A 20,379-nucleotide genomic window follows, 5' to 3' on the forward strand; every position below is an offset into this window, starting at 1 on the left:
GGTTATTTTTAAGATAATGCTGATCCTTCTACAAGGAGGCAAGAACACTACCAATTTGCATAACTGGCTCGGTTGCCACTAAGCAGTCCCCTTAATTTTCCAGAAGTTACAGTAAGTGATACATTATTTTCTATCACTTCAAAGACTAGAGTTCAATGGCCTAGTGGTTAGGGTGGTGGACTTTGGTCCTGGGGAACTGAGTTCGATTCCCACTTCAGGCACAGGCAGCACCTTGTGACTCTGGGCAAGTCACTTAACCCTCCATTGCCCCATGTAAGCCGCATTGAGCCTGCCATGAGTGGGAAAGCGCGGGGTACAAATGTAACAAAAAGAAAAAAGCTCAGATCACTGCTAAGATGTACAACAGCCATAAGTTACAGCCTAATATATTAAAGAGTACAATATACTTTAGGGCCACTAGGTGGTACTGTTTTGTTGTAGGGATTGAAGCACTGTGTATCAGTTACTGTTTTGTTGGCATTCTTACTGATACTTTGCTAAGATGATACCTTTCTCAAGTTGTTACAAGATGAAAAGCCTTGTACACTAAATAAAGTCCTGGTTCTGGTTGCATCTGTTTATTGAGTATGTTAGAATAAGCTCACTGTAACATACAATATCACTTAGCTTACCTGTTAGAGTATACTCAGACTGCTACTGAAAAAAAATGCAAACAAATCTGCCACTATTCATATCTTTTGTTTGGAACCAGCAATGCATGATCCCATACAAAGGGTTCGTAAGAGGAATTTTAAGGCATATGCATGATCTGTCCAGTAGTCTAGAGTTTCCCTGGGCTATTAGAAACCCCCTTCTGTATATAATCCTAGCCTGAGGGAAGCAGGAGTGTCTTATGCAACCACCGTGATTGCTAGATCTGAGTTAAAGTTATTATTATTTTTTTTTTAATTAAATAATGTGCTGTATTTAAATGTCCATTGAGAAGGTAAGAGATAGCCAGCTTCAAGTATCATTTAAGAAACTGGCTCTCTCTTACCTTCTCAATGGACATTTAAATACAGCACATTAATTAAAAAATATATAATATTTGTAAAAACACTAAAATGATTCATAAAGTTTTTAAAATGAATAAAACTCAAGATATTAAGAAAATGACAAAATTACCACTATGCTGTCCTTGAAAATCACAAAATCAAATGTCTCAAATGAAAGAAGGGGACAAAGGGAAACTGCCAACCAGTGGCATAGCCAGATGGCCAATTCTGGGATGGCCTTAGCCCAAGGTGGGTGGGCATGTAATTCTCTCCCCCCCCCCCCCCCCCCACCCATGACCTCAGTCTCTGCCCTTGGCTCCTCAAAATATAAATACTTGAGTTGGTGGGGATGCCAAGCACCGCCAGCCGAAGACCTCTCCTGCCCGAGTCGCACCTGCAGCACCACTTACTCAGCAGGTGCACTTCACCGCTAATGCTGGCTTTCCTGAGCATACTGACCATATGCAAGAGAGCTAACATTAGCGGCCAAGAACACCTGCTGAATAAGTGGTGATGCAGGTGCGACTCAAGCAGGAGAGGTGTTTTGCTGGTGGGGCTCGGCATCTCCACCAGCCAGGAAAGCAGAGGGGTTCCCAGCTGAAATTGCCCCCCTGTGGCTACCCCACTGCAGTCAATGGATTTCTAAAGGGACTAGCAAAAGTTTTTATTATTATTAGTGAAGTCATATAGAACAGAACACTCAGATTTCTACTTTCACTGGAAGTTTTTGGTAGAAGTTTTACTTTGTATAAAGTGCAAGAGAATTTCACACAAGGACAATTAGATGAAGTCTCAAGGTATTAATTACCCAGCGCATGGTAATCAAAATAGTGCCATTTCCTTACTGCAACACTCTGAAACAGATGCTGAAATTCACACTTTAATATGTGATTCAACAATTTCCCCAATTTCAAGCTCATTATTTAAAAATCTATATATAGTCAATTCCATACATATTGCAGATAAGCATCACAGTTTAGTGCAGTGTTCCAATGAGCCAATTTCCCCTACATCATCCAATATTTTTTCTTTGCAGTATATACATAAATCAGATGCCTACAAAACCCAATTAAAGGCACATTACAGTTGCTCACCAGTGTGAATGATTAAATGTCTCAACTGGGACTTATCGATTTAACATTGACTGTTCTTAATTTATGACAACTCAAAGTTTGCATTGTTCTGCTCATGACAGAGGGCAAAAGAAACAAATAATTCACTCACAAAATTCAATTACAAATGCACAGTAATGAAACATATTTTACAACTATCAAAAAGTTGCAGAGTCTGCACTGTAAGCACTATAAAATCAAGCTTAATGACCTGAATCCCTCAACCAAGAGAAAGAGATGGAGGTAGGGAAAGATGAGAGAAAGAAAGATGACACAAATATTCAAAAACCCCATAATACATACGTGGTCAACATTTCCTCTGTGTACAGAAAGTTCAATTTCAGTTTTATGTACAGCTCACTTTTCTTAGAATAGTTCACTGTGGGATACCGTAAATTAAACTCATTTGAAATGTAAAGTAGCAGTCACGTCAATGATTCAAAGTGAGAAAGCTCTAGGACAAGTGGTCATGAATGAGGTAGGAAGTAGGTAGATTCAGAAGTCAGATACACTATCCCAGAAAGGGTTCTGAGCACGTGGAACAACCTCCTTACAAAAGGCAATAAAACAAAAATGTAGACTTCACAAAGGCATAGGAATAAGCTAGACAATCCATAGTTATCTGAAAGTAAGGGCAAAGAGAAACTGATCAATAGGGACTGTGGTGCAGCAAAACAGACTGGAGCAGGCAGACACAATGTGCCTGCCTATCTGCTGGCAATTCCTATTCCCTTCTTTTTGAATGTCTAAAAGTGTCAGTGCCTGTTATATTCTGTGACAACTGTACAGCTGTAAAAATAAGAGGAACATGTTTTAAATAAATAGCTAAATAAGACATTCATTACACTCCTAATCATCTTGCACATAAAGTGATACGTTGGGATCAAGGTTCGTTAATTTTCAACCCAAGAACGCACGACACATACCTGCTCCAGGCGACACTTGAGATCTGTCCCCTCCATTTGCCAGGCAGCCTTCTCAGTGGCATACTGCTGCCGGAGGCCGAGATGCTCCTGTTCTTCATCCCGCAGCTCAGATCGGAAATCATCTAACAGACCCTTCAGGGCACCCAAAAGCTGCCGATCCTCACTTGCCTTCAAAAACAAAGACTCGTTTAGACAAATCTCTTGTCAAAATGCTTTCTACTCTCTTTTTGCAACACGTTTTCATCTGGTTCAACTGTTAGGCAAGGGGTTCAAAGTTTGCAGATTTAATATGTTGCAAAAAGTATACAAGCGTTTTGAATTTTCTACTAGTACAAAAATATAATGCACACAGACTAACAATAAAGTAAAACCCCTAAACACTTAACTTCATAGCTGTGTTATCTATTAAAACTTTGAATGGTCTCTGGGCAAATCTATGACTCTCCACTGTGTGCCAGGAAGTACAATACAGAAGAGAAGCAGTCTCTTGAGAACAAATTAGCTCAGCTCTACAGGTACAAAAAGTTCTAATTCTCGACAAACGAGGTGCTGAATCTACATAAGACTGGCTGTTTCCACGCTTGTTTACCATAGTACTCACTGAAAATGAGCACAAACGTTTCTTAGCAACCACTACGTTATTCCATCATTGAAAGTGTTTAAAAAAAAAATACTGAAGAACCGAACCATCTGCATTACAAATGCCAGCAAGATGGTTGTTCATAATTGTTCTAAACACTTTACATTTGTCATTGCTTCAAATCTTGCAACCGCTTTTTTTAAAACACTGAAATAACACCAAAAACAAGGGAATTTTCACACACCACAGATCAATTTGCTCCAGAAGGACCAGGAAATCAACATCATCTAATCTTTGACTGAATCAAACTGAGTAAATGAAGTCTTCTGTAAAAATATATGTTAAAATACAATGATGGAAACCTAAGTGTGTTTTTTTTGGTTTTGGGAGGAAGGGGAGCTGGGGGAAACAGTGGAAAGTGAAAGTATAGGGATTGCCAGGGGGATTAACAATAGTCATTGAGGTCAAAAGATTCAGTTCCCTGCTCTAGGGGTGTGTCAAGATGGCGACACACTGAGAGCTGCCGGTGAAGCGCTCTTGGAGCTTGCTGACTTACTTTTTCTTTTTCTTCATAATGCCCCATACTAAACGGAAGGGGATCGTCAAGGCAGCAGCCTAGACTGCCAGGACATCGTCCCCACTTCAGCAGACGCTCGACCACTACACCGTAAGGCCGCCTATTCAATCTACCGCGAGGGGCCCTGCTGCTGCTATGGGAGAAGACACCCCTAGCGACCTGGGGCTTGAAGTATCACTCTCCCCTCCGGAGGTCTATCCGCCGCCGCTCCCTGAAGATCGCCTTCTCTGGGGGGAACAGCTCAACCCAGAAGTGGTTGAGAGTTTGACCCTGGTACGAGGAACAGGAGAGGCGAACATTACAGGAGGCCTAGATTCTGAGGAATCTCAGGCAGTGAGACTCAAACCAGCGCCAGCTACCCTGGAGAGCATTTGGGAAGCTCTCCAGAGAGTGGAAAAGACGATCGCCAGCTCATCTACTGAAATAAAAACTCTTGTAAGTACTGTTGAAAATTTAACTCTTGCATTTAATACAACAAAACAGGAAACATCAGAACAGCTAAACGCTATTAAACAAGAAGTTTCTAAAGTACAAGAGATTTCAACCACGGTTATAAAAGACAATCTCTCTATTCACCGTAGATTAGAGCAGCTAGAAATTTATAATCGTAGGTTGAAACTTCCCAACAAGTTACTCCACGGAAACAACAGGAAGAAGGAGAGTTAAATATATCTGAGATACTGGAAACGACCTTGAATGAAGACTCTGAAAGAACTACATTGATTGCATCATTCATATTTCAACAAGACTTGGAAGCAGTGCAACGCATGTACTTTAAAAAAACACAATCTTTGTTCTGGGGGAAGAAAGTCTGGATTTTTCCAGACATTAACAAACAAGCACAGGAAAGAAGGAAACTGTTTCTTTCAATGAGATCTGAAGTAATAAAAATGGGTGCTTCTTTCTATTTAAACTATCCCTGCAAATGTGTTATTAAATATGCTGATCTCAAGTACGTTTTCTATCAACCGGAACAATTGAAGACATTTGTAAATGCGAAAACAATTGGTTAATCGTCAATTCCCAAATAGATAGACAAATAAGTATTTGAATAGGAGAGCGTGTTAAGCAAATTTCCTTAAGATTTTCTTCTTTGCTTTGCTGAGATTGTCTTCTTTCTCTTTTAGATACACACCCCCCACCTGAAATTTGAGGTCTAAAGAAGAGTAACAATTACTTTGAAATAATGTATCTTTATTTTGAATGTTTTCTTATCTGTGTTGCTTTTCAAGTGTAAAAACTTGTTGAATTGAGAAAAATTAATAAATAAAAAAATTTTAAAAAAAAGATTCAGTTCCAGACCGTACAGTATTATCAAAAGGTATACTGGCTGGAATGAAAAAAAAAGTGATTCTCTACTTCCTCATGGCTTTATAGCATCAGAGCATTCTCAAAATTAAATCCAAATCTTCTAGCTCCACCTCTGCACACTTTCATAAACCATTCACCACAGAGAGGGTCTCTGGCTCAGAGAACAGGCTACAGTTCCCAGCAGTTTCCATCATCAGAGCAAAAACCTTGCAGTCATCTGCTTGTTTGTTTGTTTTTTCTACTGAAGCTGAGATTAGGAAGGAGCTGTCCTACTGGCTAATACGTGGAGGGGCATAATCGAAAGGGGTGCCCATGTTTTCCTGTATTATCGAAACAAGATGGGCGTCCATCTTTCGTTTCGATAATACGGTCAGGGACGCCCAAATCGCGAAATTTAGGTTGACCTTAGAGATGGTCATCCCCGATTTTCGCCGATAATGGAAGCCGAGGACGCCCATCTCAGAAACGACCAAATCCAAGCCATTTGGTCATGGGAAGAGCTAGCATTCGTAGTGCACTGGTCCCCCTGACATCCCAAGACACCAACCGGGTACCCTAGGGGGCACTGCAGTGGACTTCAGAAATTGCTCCCAGGTGCATAGCTCCCTTACCTTGGGTGCTGAGTTCCCAACCCTCCCCCCCCCAAACCCACTCCCCACTGTACAACACTACCATAGCCCTAAGGGGTGAAGGGGGGCACCTACATGTGGGTACAGTGGGTTTCTGGTGGGTTTTGAAGGGCTCACATTTACCACCACAAGTGTAACAGGTAGGGGGGGGGATGGGCCTGAGTCTGCCTGCCTGAAGTGCACTGCACCCACTAAAACTGCTCCAGGGACCTGCATACTGCTGTCAGGGGAGCTGGGTATGACATTTGAGGCTGGAAAAAAATATTTGAAAAGTTTTTTTAGGGTGGGAAGTGGTTAGTGACCACTGGCGGAGTAAGGGGAGGTCATCCCCGATTCCCTCCGGTGGTCATCTGGTCTGTTTGGCACTTTTTGAGACTTGGTCTTAAGAAAAAATGGGCCAAGTCGCCCAAGTGCTCATCAGGGATGCCCTTTTTTTTCCATTATCGGTCGAGGACGCCCATGTGTTAGGCACATCCCCAGTCCCGCCTTCGCTATGTTTCCGACATGCCCCAGTGAACTTTGGTCATCCCTGCGACGGAAAGCAGTTGAGGACGCCCAAAATCGGCTTTCGATTAAGCTGATTTGGCGACCCTGGGAGAAGGACGCCCATCTCCCGGTTTGTGTCGAAGGATGGGTGCCCTTCTCTTTCGAAAATAAGCCTGATAGATTTACAATGGAGCCATGCAGCTGGCTTCACAACATGACTTGATTTTATAACAGAATGCCTACATGATCAGTCCAAAAGGTGCCTATTTTATCAAGGCAACATAGGAACCTCTGAGCATTTATAAAATACGGTCTAAGCACTAGTCCCTGTAGTGTATACATGCTGAACAAATATTTACACCTGCTCCAAACTACTACTGTTTCAGACATCCTGAGGGGATAGAATCATGAGGCACTGTAATTGACTGCAGTGCTGCTAAGGTCTTAGTTAAAGCCAGTGAAGACGGCATATTGAACTCAGAAAAAGTCTATGAGAACAGAGGTCAAACCAGGTCCAAGTACCTGGCACGATCCTAAGTGGATGCTACTCATCCTTTAAAATAAGCAGTGGATTTTCCCAAGTCCACCTTAACAATGGCTTATGGACTTTTCTTATAGGAAATTAGCCAAACCTTTTTTAAACCTTGCAAAGCTAACTGCTTTTACCACATTCTCTGGCAACAAATTCCAGAGTTTAAATACACTCGGAGTGAAAAAAATATTTTCTCTGGCTTGTTTTAAATCTACTGTTTGGTAGCTTCATTGCATGCCCCCTAGTCCTTGCATTTTTGGAAAGGGTAAACAAGTGATTCATGTCTACCCATTCCACTCCACTCAGTATTTTATAGACCTAGATAATTTTCCTGGGTGGTGACTCCTAATGTGGAACCTTGCATCATGTACCTATAATTTGGGTTCCTCTTTCCCACACGCATCACTTTGAAATTGCTAATATTAAATGTCATCTGCCATTGGGATGCCCAATTTCCCAGTCTCGTAAGGTCATCATGCAATTTTTCACAGTCCTCTTGTGATTTAACAACTTTGAATAACTGTGTCATCAGCAAACTTAATTACATCTCTAGTTACTCCCATCTCTACATCATTTATAAATATGTTAAAAAGCAGTGGTCCCAGCACAGACCCCTGGGGAACACCACTATCTACCCTTCTCAATTGAGAATACTGACCATTTAACCCTACTCTCTCTGTTTTCTATCCTTTAACCAGTTTTTAATCCACAATAGGATATTACCTTCTATCCCATGACTTTCTAATTTCCTCAGGAATCTTTCATGAGGTGCTTTGTCAAATGCCTTTTGAAAATCCAGATACACAATATCGACCAGCTCACCTTTTTTGGAGTGCCGGAATATACCCGGCGGTAATCGGGCAGTTCCACGCGCGGCCCAGTTAACGCAGGAGAGCCCCTACTGCCACCTCAATGGGTGGCGGTAAGGGTTCCCCCCGAAACGGCTGCGCGGCATGTACTTTACTTGCTGCCTGGCCATTTCCTGTAGGAAAGCGAGACTTCCCTTTTACCAGCTGCCGGTACAAGAGGGCCTCGGCCGCGTGTAAAACACAAGCTGATGCCGGTGCCACAACTTGGTAAAATGGGCCCCGAGTTTGTTGTGGCACACATACATCTAACCCTCAAACCAATGCAGCCAACACAATGCACATACACCTGCCCATGGACCTGAAGCTGAGAACAGGTCAACTGGTTATAATCATAATGTGGAGGAGTGGCCTAGTGGTTGTGGAGGAGTGGCCTAGTGGTTAGGGTGGTGGACTTTGGTCCTGGGGAACTGAGGAACTGAGTTCGATTCCCAGCACAGGCAGCTCCTTGTGACTCTGGGCAAGTCACTTAACCCTCCACTGCCTGCCGCATTGAGCCTGCCATGAGTGGGAAAAAGTGCGGGGTACAAATGCAACAAAAATAAATAAAAATAATCAATCATTAGGCTGATGCAGCCAATACAAACTTTAAAGTGGCAACAACAAACCTAGGTAATTAGTCTCACTTCCGTAGAGGGTTGCCCCTTTAGATATTCACTTGTTCACATCTACATGATCAAATGACACAGCCTAGTAAACACAAAAACAGGATGACCTGGGTCTATGCCATGAAAAACAATATTCTAAAGTTCTAACTATCATTGCAAATAGCTTTAATGCTATTAAATAGAACAGATTCTCCGCATTCAGCAGGAAACAAACTTTTATACACACAGGCAAAATCAGTTATATCTTTATGTTCAGATTTGTTTTGTATTTGTAGTTGCAGCATGTAAGCCAAGCCAACAGTAATTTCCTGCTAGAGTTTGTAATCTCTGTTCATATAGGTTAGTCATGAATGTGACCCGTTTTCTTCGGTCACTGAGAGACTAGCTATATTCAAGCTTTAGCTCAGGTACATACTTTGAGACTCTACTGGCCATTTCCTTAGCTCTTAGCATTTGGGGTAGTCCTTGCTCCCATCTCTACAGTGCAGAATTCTCCATCTTAGGCTCAAGAATAAATAGTCCACAGCTCACTCTCTCTCCCCCCTCTCTAAATCTGGAAATGCACCCTCTTCCTGCCTGATGCCCACCATCTTCCTCTCATTGAATTGAGGGGCCCTTTTACTAAGCTGCGCCAATTCGGAAATACCGTTGTATGTGCATCCAGTAGACATGCCAGAAATTTTTGGCCAAAAAAAAGGCCTTTTTTGCAGGTGTGCTGAAAAATGGACCTGCGCGCGTCCAATTCACACATCTACTCCAGTGAAGGCCACTTTACGGAACACCTTAGTAAAAGGACCCCTTAGCATTTATCAAGTCAAAAAGACAGACATTCATCTCTTACTGATGCTTAACATCCACATTCGCAGTAATTTAGAATCCATCTCCCCACTCAACATCCACCACTTTTGTCTGGCAGCCAATTTTGGTTTAGATTATACCTTTTTCAGCTGTAGCTCAATGTGAGTTATATTCAGATACAGAAGGCACTTTCTTGTCCCCAGAGGGCTTTAAATTTAATGTTGTACCTGAGGCAATGTGTTAAATGATTTGTCCAAGATCAAAAGGACTTGAACTGGAATATCCTGGTTTTTAGCCCAATGCTCTAACCATTATGAGAAGGTATAGCAAATCTTCCATTTATAAGCATGGCCAGATTACTGTATCAACTAGGCACTTGCTTAAGGCCAAAGGTTTATGCCAAGCTCTGGTAACTGGCAAGAGTCTCCTGCACAGAAGCGGAAAAATCTGACCAGATGTGTGATTCTTGGGATGAGAGCAATTGGCACTTTTAATTAAGGAAAGTTGACATGATCTTTAAACAGCTAAACTTTCTGGTAATCCATCACCTGCCTGATTCTCTAGAATCAGACATGCTTCTTTCCCACTTCCACATAGCTCCAACCCTTCTTTAAATTTGTTGACGCCTTTTGTGATCTGCCAGGGCACACGCCAAGGATGTCCTTTATCTCCTTTGTTATTCGTTTTGACTTTAGATCTAGTTATTAGAGACATTCTAGCTAATCTGGACATTCAGGGAGTAAAATTTACTACTTCTGAATTTAACATTTCTGCATTTGTAGATGACTTGTTAATTCATATTACAGATCCTCATACATGACTAGAGGTATTAATGGAATCTTTTGAGGAATATGGGATTTTTTTCTAGTTTTCGTTTAAATTTTTCAGAAATCCTTGGCACTGGCCTCACTGGATTCCCTTTGATGGGCTGGGTGGATCAGTTCCCACTAAGATGGACGTCCTATTCTTTTTGTTACTTGGGGATTAAATTGTCCATGAAAACATCTGAGTTATATTGGCTTAATAGCTCTCATTTGTTTGATTCCACGATTGCCATAGTGCAGGGATGACAGTGTCCTGGATGGTTATATACCTTGCAAATACTTGCCCGTAAACTTTTGAAAAAAAGACATTCATAATTTTCATAGACACCTTTCTAATTTTTGTTGGGGTGGTAAGAAGTGAAAAATCCCTATACAAATGTTGCTGACTGGGGGATGGGAGATTAGGGATCACCAATTTACATAAATATAACTTAGCTTGTTTAGCTCATCATTTGGGGGATTGGATTTTAGATACGGAGGAATATTGCCCCATCCGGATAGACCGGGAGCTCTTTGCACCATGGTATTTTACTTCCTTTTTACAGGCGCCTTGAACTTTGCTCCGATCTGGGTTGCGGGTTAGTCTTTTGTTACTTCCTCTTAGGAAATTGTGGCAAGTCCTCACAAGACATTGGGGTGTATTTCCTCAGGTTTGGTTCTTCTCCCTATTTGTGGTAATGTGGAATTTCTGCCAGGGGTTGAGAAAGGGGACCTTCCAACAATGGGCGAGTTTATGGATTACGGGCTTGGAACATGTCCTTCATCTAAATGGATTTTTACTACCTTTACAATCATTGGGGGACGGCTTGTTGGCTAAGTTGGTGGATATTTTTGCCTATCATCAGTTGTGGCACTATGTTTCTGCTCTGGATTGGAATGCACTCTCTGGCAGTCACAGTACTCATTTCGCTTCTCTTTTATATCTGCATGATAGAGATCAGCTGTCTGTTTTGTTGCTTCTTAAGACCATTTGGACATTTTTTTTCCTTCTAGAAATACCTCTGCTCTACAGGCTAAATGGGAAATGGATTTGCAGAGGTCTTTGGCCTATGTTGACATTAGTAGACTGGTTTCTAGGATTTCAACTCTGGTTGTAGCAGTGGATCTGCGGGAATGCCAATTTAGAGTACATAATCGGGTCTTTATCTCTCAAACACAACTTTTCAATATGGGCAGCATTGACACTCCTCTTTGTACATAAATGTAATCAGCAACCTAATTCCTTTTTTCACGCCTTTTGGGTGTGTCCTAAGATTCATTTTTTTTTATCCAAGGTAGTCCAATATTTAGAATGCCTTTTGGGGACCCAATACTATTATCGGCAATGGGTCTTTTGTTGGATAAATATATGAAGTGTTTTTGTTACAGAGTGGGGGTAGTCGTCTGCTCATCCACAAGACGGCCTTTTTGGGTAAAACGATTATTTTAAGGGTTTGGACTGTTCCTGACCCTCCTTTGTTCTGGAATTGGCATCATTTTTTTTCACAGTAATGTGAAAAAAGGGGAAAACTCACTCAGAATCAACCTCAATGGTACAACACAAAGAGCGAGCAAAAACTCAGAATGTGATTCACAGCACTTCAACAAAAAATAGGGGGAAAACACCTCAGAAAGGAATGACCTGCTGCTGCAAGCCTATGGTAATTGAGCTCCAACAGATGGAGCACGCGTTAAGCGCCACTGCTGAGCCTGAAAGAGTATCCACGAATTGAGAACCCAGTGTCCCCTGAAGAAGCCTTTTGGTGAAACGGGTCCGTTGGGTCTCGGTTGTCATTCGGGAGAACTACATATGTCAAGTTCAGCCAGTTAAGCTGAATTTTTATTTACCTTGATTGATTTTTACATGTTTGGCAGTGAGTTGTGCTGGTTACACAGTGATTATTCTTTTTTTCTTTTCTAGCTGATGCATGAGGCAAAAACACATTCAAAAAAATAATTAAATGACACAAACAATTTTTACCAACCTTTGTGGTTGGTTGGGGGTTTTTGACCAATGATTACAGAAAACAGGCACGAGACAAGGATTGTCTAATCACCGTAGGCTTGCAGCAGCAGGTCATTCCTTTCTGACATCATTTTTTTCACCATATTATGCTGATGGAGAAGCTCTTATCTGGAGTCCTTATATATATATATATATATATATATATATATATATATATATATATATATATATATACACACACACACACACACATACATTCCCTTTCTCTCAGAGCTCGCAGTCTGATTTTGAATACTTTGTATGATTTTTTTTTTTGTAGGGGGTGGATGGTTGGGGTGTTGAATTTGTTTTGGGACAGATGTTCTTTGTCGTTCAGGGGGGCTATCAGACACTGTGTTTTTGCTCGATTGATATATCATTATTCCCAATGCTGCTTATTCGTTTATTTACTATACTAATAAACAGATTTAAACATAAATGGGCTTGACCCACAGTTATATTTAATCAGGAGTTACACGATTCTTCCAGTCCTCTTTACAGATGCTACTACATGAGTGTGGCATTTCATTTTGCCCTAGTGATATTTATCCAAACACATATTTGAATACCTAATTGTGCTGCAGAACCTTTCTGCTTTACTTCCTCCTGCCTCCCACTCTGCCTCAATCTGCAGAGCCAATTCATTCCAATTAGATTTCATTTTCTTTCTAAACAAGACAGACTTCATTGCCCCAGATTCGTTTGGCCTCTAGAACAAATATCTGGCAGATAATCATTTAGAAAAAAAACAAACAAACCACTAACACCTGTTTATCCTAATATACACATGCCCTTGATTTGCCTTCACTGTTGCTCAGACCTGCATGAGTCTACTTCTGCTCAAGACCAGCGTAAGTTTGAGCTGGGACTCTGCTGCAGCCACAAAATTTATCACTCCTGAAGGGTTAGTAAGTAGGGCTGCATTTCTGAAGTAGGCTGTGAGAAATGTAAGGCCATTTGTAACTGTTCTGTATGCTGTTTTATTTTCTTTAATATGTAATTTGTATTTCTTATCTTTTCATCACATTTTATTCTTTAATTTATTTAGGGCTGCATTTTGAATTCGTAATCGCGATTAATCACGCAATTCAAGGTATGTTATTTATTTTTGTTCCTATTGCAGCTCCTTGTGACTCTGGGTAATGGAGGGTTAAGTGACTTGCCCTGATTCACAGGGAGCTGCAGTAGGGAAGTAAATAAAATACCATTAATCATCATTAAAGGTTTAATCAAAATGCAGCCCTATTGAGCCAAAAAAATTCTAAAGCCTTCCTTAAACCACCCCACCATCTCAATTATTATTTTTTTAAGAATAATTGTTCCAGGTAACTAACTATGCATAGTAGTGCTAAAAAATTACATTCTTAAACCATTAATCAAAGGGTGGTAGGGGTGGTGATGGCCTGGCATGCAGTGATTTAGCCCTACCGCCGGGCTCGCCCAGGAACCGTATGGTAGTTCCGGCTTTCCCACACACCATTTCCAGCACTAGAAAATACACCTTCATTCTCCAGTGCTGGGGGTGTGCCCATCAGTAAATCGGTTAGTGTGTGGCGCTGCCCGATTACCGCCGGAGCCCTCACCTCCTCCTAACTAGCAGTTGGTAAGGGCTCCTGCAGTAAATGACCTCGTGGCAATCTTTTAATTACAGGCACAGTGAACAGGAAGAACCTCTACGTGTACAGTACTACTACTACTACTATTTAGCATTTCTATAGCACTACAAGGTGTACGCAGCGCTGCACAAACAAGAACAAAGGAGTAGAGGCTGGCTGAAGGACAATCTAACACAGAAGATGGTGCTTTAAAGGATGCTAAGAAACCAAGAAAAGTTGACCAGTGAAGAGGTAGATGTTCTAGAAACCGCCACGTAAATCCTGTAAGGGTGGTGGACGGCGAACATCACTGAGGTCAGTTGGGTAAAAGGTTATTGAAACGGCTGATGAATTAGATATAATTGATGATCTATAGAAGAACAAACTGATTGGGTGAAGAAGTGAAGTTAAAAAAATATATACTGGATGTCAGTAAGTGTTGTGATTAGAAGAAACCAAGAAAGCCACAAGGCAATCAGCTCGGAAAGCAATGCTGCCCAAACAGCACTGCTTGGGAGAGTTCACAGTGCATTGTTTTCCAAGCTGATTGCCTTGTGGCTTCCTTGGCTTCTTAGTGTCTTTTTCTGAACACTGCTGTGAACCCTGAGGCAGGCATTCTTTGACGCCGAAACACAGACCGTGTCGGGTCCTTTGTGTCCAAGCAGCAAATAAAGCATCCTTTAAAGCACCATCTTCTGTGTTGGATTAGCCTTCAGCCAGCCTCTACACCTTTGTTTTTAATCTTTTAATTACCGCTTGGCCATTTACTGCCTCCTGTAGGAAAAAAAACACTTTTACGGGCAGCAGTAAAACGTGCAGCAATCCCATGCTCCAGCACACCACCGAAGGCCACCTTTTATCGCCGTTTGGTAAAAGAGCCCCTAAGGAAATTTTTGTATAAGTGGCATGTATGTTACAGGAAGATTCTGTATTTTCCTTTTGAGTCTCTGGTTATTTTCCAGTGTTCACTGGTTTTAAACTGTTGTGCTACTCACTTTCCCTGCCTTTGTGTGGCTTGTCCTATGTTTTTTTTTTCTTTTTTTTGTCTTATTCCATGTTCATTATTATAATGTAAACTACTTTAATATATTTAATTGAAAGGCGGTATAACAAATCTGTGGAAATAAATTAATCTGAAGTCATCCAGCAGAAAAACTATGATTCATTTTACTTCAGGCATCACAATCAAGGAGATAAGCAAAGGAAATTTTTACTGACTACCAATTTGCAATGTATTAAATGATACAGATTTCACTACTCCGGCTTTTCAGGATGAGGTGAGTTAACTATAGTAGCAAACTATATGTTTAGGCAGTGATGACTCCTCAGTACTCTACCTGCTTCTGGTGCTTCAGTAGCTCTGCCGTCTGTAGCTGTGGTCCCTGCCCAGTGTCGTGCACTGTGGAATGTTGAGAGAAGTCTGGCAGCCCAAACATGAGCTCCTCATCCTCCATTTCTTCCAGGTCAGGATCCTCTTTCAGTTCAGGATGAACTCCAATTTCTGGCAGGGCATGCAATTGTTCAGCCTACAAGAGGAATAATTTATCAAACTGAGCAAACCAATGCTATGACTGTCTATTGCTAATCAAATGGAAAATCTCTCAAGGCATTTTCTCCTCTTTAGAAATTTGGTAATGTGTGCTCTATGGAATTAATGAAGTAGCAACAGAAATCAAACAAGGTGATTGATTAGATTGTACCAAGTAATAAGTGTAAAAAATGATATTGACTCTGAGGCACCAATGTAAAGATTTTTGGGATATTTAGCAAGAATACTTATCTGGTAGGCAATCGCGCTCATTTTCGAAAGAGAAGGACGCCCATCTTTCGACATAAATCGGAAGATGAACGTCCTTCTCCCAGGGACGTCCAAATCGGTATAATCAAAACCCGATTTTGGACGTCTCTAACAGAAGTCTGTCGCAAGGACGTCCAAAGTTCAAGGGGGCGTGACAGAGGTGTAGCGAAGGCGGGACTTGGGCATGCTTAACACTTGGACGTCTTTGACCCATAATCGAAAAAAACAAGGACATCCCTAACAAACACTTGGATGTTTTCACCCGGATGTGTTTTTATTACGAATAAGGCACAAAAAGGTGCCCGAAATGACCAGATGACCACCAGAGAGAATCGGGGATGACCTCCTGTTACTCCCCCAGTGGTCACTAAACCCCTCCCACCGTCAAAAAACATCTTTAAAAATATGTCGTGCCAGCCTCAGATGTCATACTCAGGTCTATGACAGCAGTATGCAGGTCCCTGGAGCAGTTTTAGTGGGTACTGCAGTGCACTTCAGACAGGCGGACCCAGGCCCATACCCCCCCACCTGTTACATTTGTGGAGGAAACAGCGAGCTCTCCAAAACCCACCACAAACCCACTGTACCCATATATAGGTGCCCCTCTTCACCCGTAAGGGCTATGGTAGTGGTGTACAGTTGTGGGGAGTGGGATTTGGGGAGGGAGACTCAGCACACAAGGTAAGAGAGCTATGTTCCTGGGAGCATTTTATGAAGTCCACTGCAGTGCCCCCTAGGGTGCCTGGCTGGTGTCCTGGCATGTCAGGGGGACCAGGGCACTACAAATGCTGGCTGCTCCCACGACCAAATGGCTTGGATTTGGACATTTTTTACATAGACGTCTTTGGTTTCGAAAAATGCTGAAAGTCAGAAACGTCCATGTCTAGGGACATCCAAATTTAAGGATTTGGACGTCCCTGACGGCATTTTCAAAACGAAAGATGGATGTCCATCTTGTTTCGAAAATATGGGTTTCCCTGTCCCTGGATTTCACCATTTTGCAAGGACGTCCAAATCGGAACTTGGACATACCTTTCGAAAATGCCCCTCAATACAACTCAATCCCTATCATTCTTTAAGTTGGCCCCTCAATTTAAGGGCCACTGGTGTGCTTAAATTATAGAATACTAGGGCTTACATAAGTAAGTGCATACTTATGTGGGTAAGTGCTAGGTGCACGCTCAGCAACACTGTTCCCTCTAAGCTGAGAGGGAGTCCTCCAAAAGCATTGCTGCCAGTAGGGGGTGCTGTTTCACAATCACATTATCAATTGTGAGGGACAGGCAAGCTCTGCAGGATTCCAGGGAACCTGCCTGTCAGTAGCGATTGAAACACAACATTGAACATCACCCCACACTGGCAGGACTCCTGCTCGGCTCAGAGAGAACAGTGCTCATCGGTATTCTATAAATGTCATGCTCGACTTGCTTAGCACATTAACGCAAGGAGCAGCATCGGTGGAGGCATGGGAGGGACCAACATAGATGCTGACTTACACTATTATTCTATAACACAATCTCGGCACCTAGATGCTGTTACAGAATTTGCACTCAGCGTACTACATCTAGGCACCTTAATTTGTGGCACCCAGTTATAAAATCGCCTCCAACAAGACTGAACTGTTCAAAGCAAAATTTTTGATGGTGCTTTTTATTCCTGAGATTTCGCCAACTCTGGACAAAGCTCCCAAAGCACACACTGGAGGATTTTGATACACAAATTACCCAATGACAAGTTAAATACTTGATTTTCTGCAGCCATTTTATCGAATTTCTGATCAAATCCTTGTGGGTAATTTCTTGCTTATTTTATTTAAAACCCAAGATAAAATGCTGCTTTTAAGATCTCAGAACACTACATGCAGCTAATCCACACAGGTGTTTTGATAAATGTATCAGGCCACTGGTTCCCAATCCTGGTCCTGGAGGCACCCCAGTCAGTCATGTGTTCAGGTTATCCACAATGAATACTCATGAGAGAGGTTTGCATGCACAGCCTCTACTGCATGCAAATCTCTCTCATGAATATTCAATGTGGATATCCTGAAAGCCTGACTGGCAGGAGTGGCTCCAGGACCAGGTTTGGGAACCACTGTATTAGTTAATAAACAGGCTTCCACAGATGTAATATTTTTAATAATTGCTTTGTGATAGCCCTCGGTGGGTCCCCCCACCCCGATCCATAGAATAGCAGCTGCTAATTACAGAGATATTCACCAGTGTTGGCATTTTTACATACAATGAAATCCAAGGTAACCATCACCAGCATCCCAAAGCTGAGCCTGTGCAACTGCCAAAAATGATTCATTCTGCTGAATCTGGCAACACTAAAAACCATGGCAGACTGCAGCTACAGCATCCAAAATAAAAATCATCAGAAAAAGAAGCTATTATAAAAATCAGGAAAACCATCCCTAGTAAAATACTGAAAACCAATGTCTTTATAAAATATTTACATTTTAGAGCTACAAAAAAGCCTATACTTTGATCAGAATAGTCTGAAAATGGTGCTCTAATTCAGCATTTGTGACTTGATGTATCAAAATACGGGCAAAATTGCTGAATGCCATATTGCACAAGTTAATGGGCACTTGCACGAGGATGTTACAGTCACAGCTCAATGGACTTTCCTAGCCTAAGTCTCAAATGTTTCTTTGTAATTTATTCTAGGTTTGCAGCATTTATGATCATGATTTCAGCAACTGCAGCAATACAAGGGGCCTCAAGGCACTCACTGCACTAGAAGTGGGATGTGGTTTTCAAGATCGTTCTGTTTCTAAAGTGCTCTTTTGCATTATTAGTTAATGGGAAGTGGAAAAATCAGGCACTGATGGGAACCAGGATCATTTACTGTCTGTGCTCCCCAGTGTCAGTGAAAGAAAGTGAACAAATCTCAATGCTTGAACTGTCATCCAGGAAGCAGGAGAGCTATGAGCTGCAATTTTTCCCCCCATAAGCATGGAAGAGAGACAATGTAGTTCATTCCAGAGAATGCTTCGGCAGTCTCGGAAACAGACCACCTTGGATAAGAAGATATCATGCAGATGGGAGGTATCCTTAGCTGTGGGGGTTGGATTATTGGGCAGACTGGATGAGCCAGACTGACTTTTTTTCTGCCATTGTCTACTAGGCTACCAGATATCTAAATAAGAAACAGGACAATGGTGTAATAAAGGGGAAGGGGACTATGGCCCCTAGGTGCCAACCTGCGAGGGGCATGCCACGTGCTAAATTTAGCATGAACCAATTGACTATGCTACTCTGCCTCCTGCCTGTGCAGGGGTGTTGGAGGATCAAATCGTGCATGCTCCTTCCCACTGCACAATAAGATAGGGTGTCCCCTCCCCAACCTCTGCCTATGGATATGGCACCCATCAGCTATCACTATTTTACTGATGAAATCAGCAGCTGAAGTGCGTCAAGGCACACAAAGAGGTAGGGGGAGACACCTAGCCTCTTGTAGCAGGAGACAGCATGCATACTTCAGCCAGCTGGCAACCCCACACCAGCAGGAGGCACAAAAGTAGAGCTGTAGAAACAAAGGTGCATTTGAAGACTGGCACCCGCTAAACATCAATGATGCAGGGACAGAGAGCTGCAGCCAAATCTGTGCTGTCACTTGAGTTTGGCCACATTGCTGCAAGCAAGAAATGGTCACAATCCACAGAGGAAGCAAGCTGGACCCAGGGTATCACACAACTGGAGGACACAGATAATGGTCTAGAAGAGGAAAGAGCATCCAAGCGAAGCAGGGCGAAGAAAGTGAACCGGGCAGCTGAGGAATCAGAGGGGCGCAGGGTGGATGGGAAGGGAAAAGGGTTTGGGAGAAGTTGTGAGAGGGGGTATGGAGCTGGGGATAGGGAGAGGTATCTGAATTGTAAATGTTATAAGCAGCCTTGAACCTTCCTTGGAAAGGCAGATTAACAAATCAAAATTTGCCTTTTCAAGCAGGGGAGGAAGCCTTAAGGGAGAAAGAGAACAGGGGGTTGGAGGGATAGGGAGGTAGAGTGAGACAGGATGTAGGGACAACAAGTGAGAAAGAGGGAATAAGTGCATCGTACCCACAAAAATTAAGCTCTTCAGGAAAGGCAATTTTTGTTACTGAAAATTACAAATGTTATAAATCACTTTCTGCATTCCTTGGAAAGAAGGCTAAAAGTCCAAATTTCAAGAGAGAGAGAGAGAGATGAGGGCAAGAAGCAGAGAATGAGGGAAAGCATGGGAAAAGGGAGAAAGCTGGACAAAAGCTGGGTAGGAGAAGAGAAAAAGGGTGTTGGGGGGATCAAGAGGTGAGGGGATAGACAAACGACATAACAGTCTGGCTTCACCTAGAAGACCCAACCTCCACTAATGCACGTGAATGTAAGGAATTCCTCCATTCATGGGATCTCACATGGCCACAAATGCAACCAACCCATGTCAAAGGACATACACTGGATATAATCTCACACAAATTGTCAACAGACCAGAACCTAATAATAACAGATACGAAATGGATGGAAATACCTTGGGCTGATCACTATAAACTAAATTTATCACTAAAACGGCGGAAGAAGGGCTCTTACCACACACAAGAACACATAACATATAGCACCAGAGGCCAAATAGACCCAGAAACATTCTGGCTGCAGATATACAATAACGAATGGTCAGCACAAACGGACTCCATACACTACCTCACAGAATGGAAAAAAAGAAGCAGAAGCATACTAGACGAAATAGCGCCCTTACAAACAAGAACATCACACGCAGGCATAAC

The 20,379-nt window shown here is 42.2% G+C and overlaps 1 protein-coding gene across 1 annotated transcript in view; it reads right to left on the minus strand.

Moving 5' to 3' along the window:
- MTCL1 (microtubule crosslinking factor 1) overlaps positions 1–20,379 on the minus strand; it is a 474,698-nt gene that overhangs the window by 64,584 nt on the left and 389,735 nt on the right. Inside the window, exons 20-21 of the mRNA XM_030187538.1 lie at positions 15,161–15,349; positions 3,034–3,201 (exon numbers count right to left, since the gene is read on the minus strand). Of these exons, the coding sequence (XP_030043398.1) occupies positions 3,034–3,201; positions 15,161–15,349 (357 nt within the window). The remainder of the gene's footprint in view (positions 1–3,033; positions 3,202–15,160; positions 15,350–20,379) is intronic.

The sequence above is a fragment of the Microcaecilia unicolor genome, chromosome 1 (genome assembly GCF_901765095.1).
Source record: "Microcaecilia unicolor chromosome 1, aMicUni1.1, whole genome shotgun sequence".
Classification (NCBI taxonomy): Eukaryota; Metazoa; Chordata; class Amphibia; order Gymnophiona; family Siphonopidae; genus Microcaecilia; species Microcaecilia unicolor.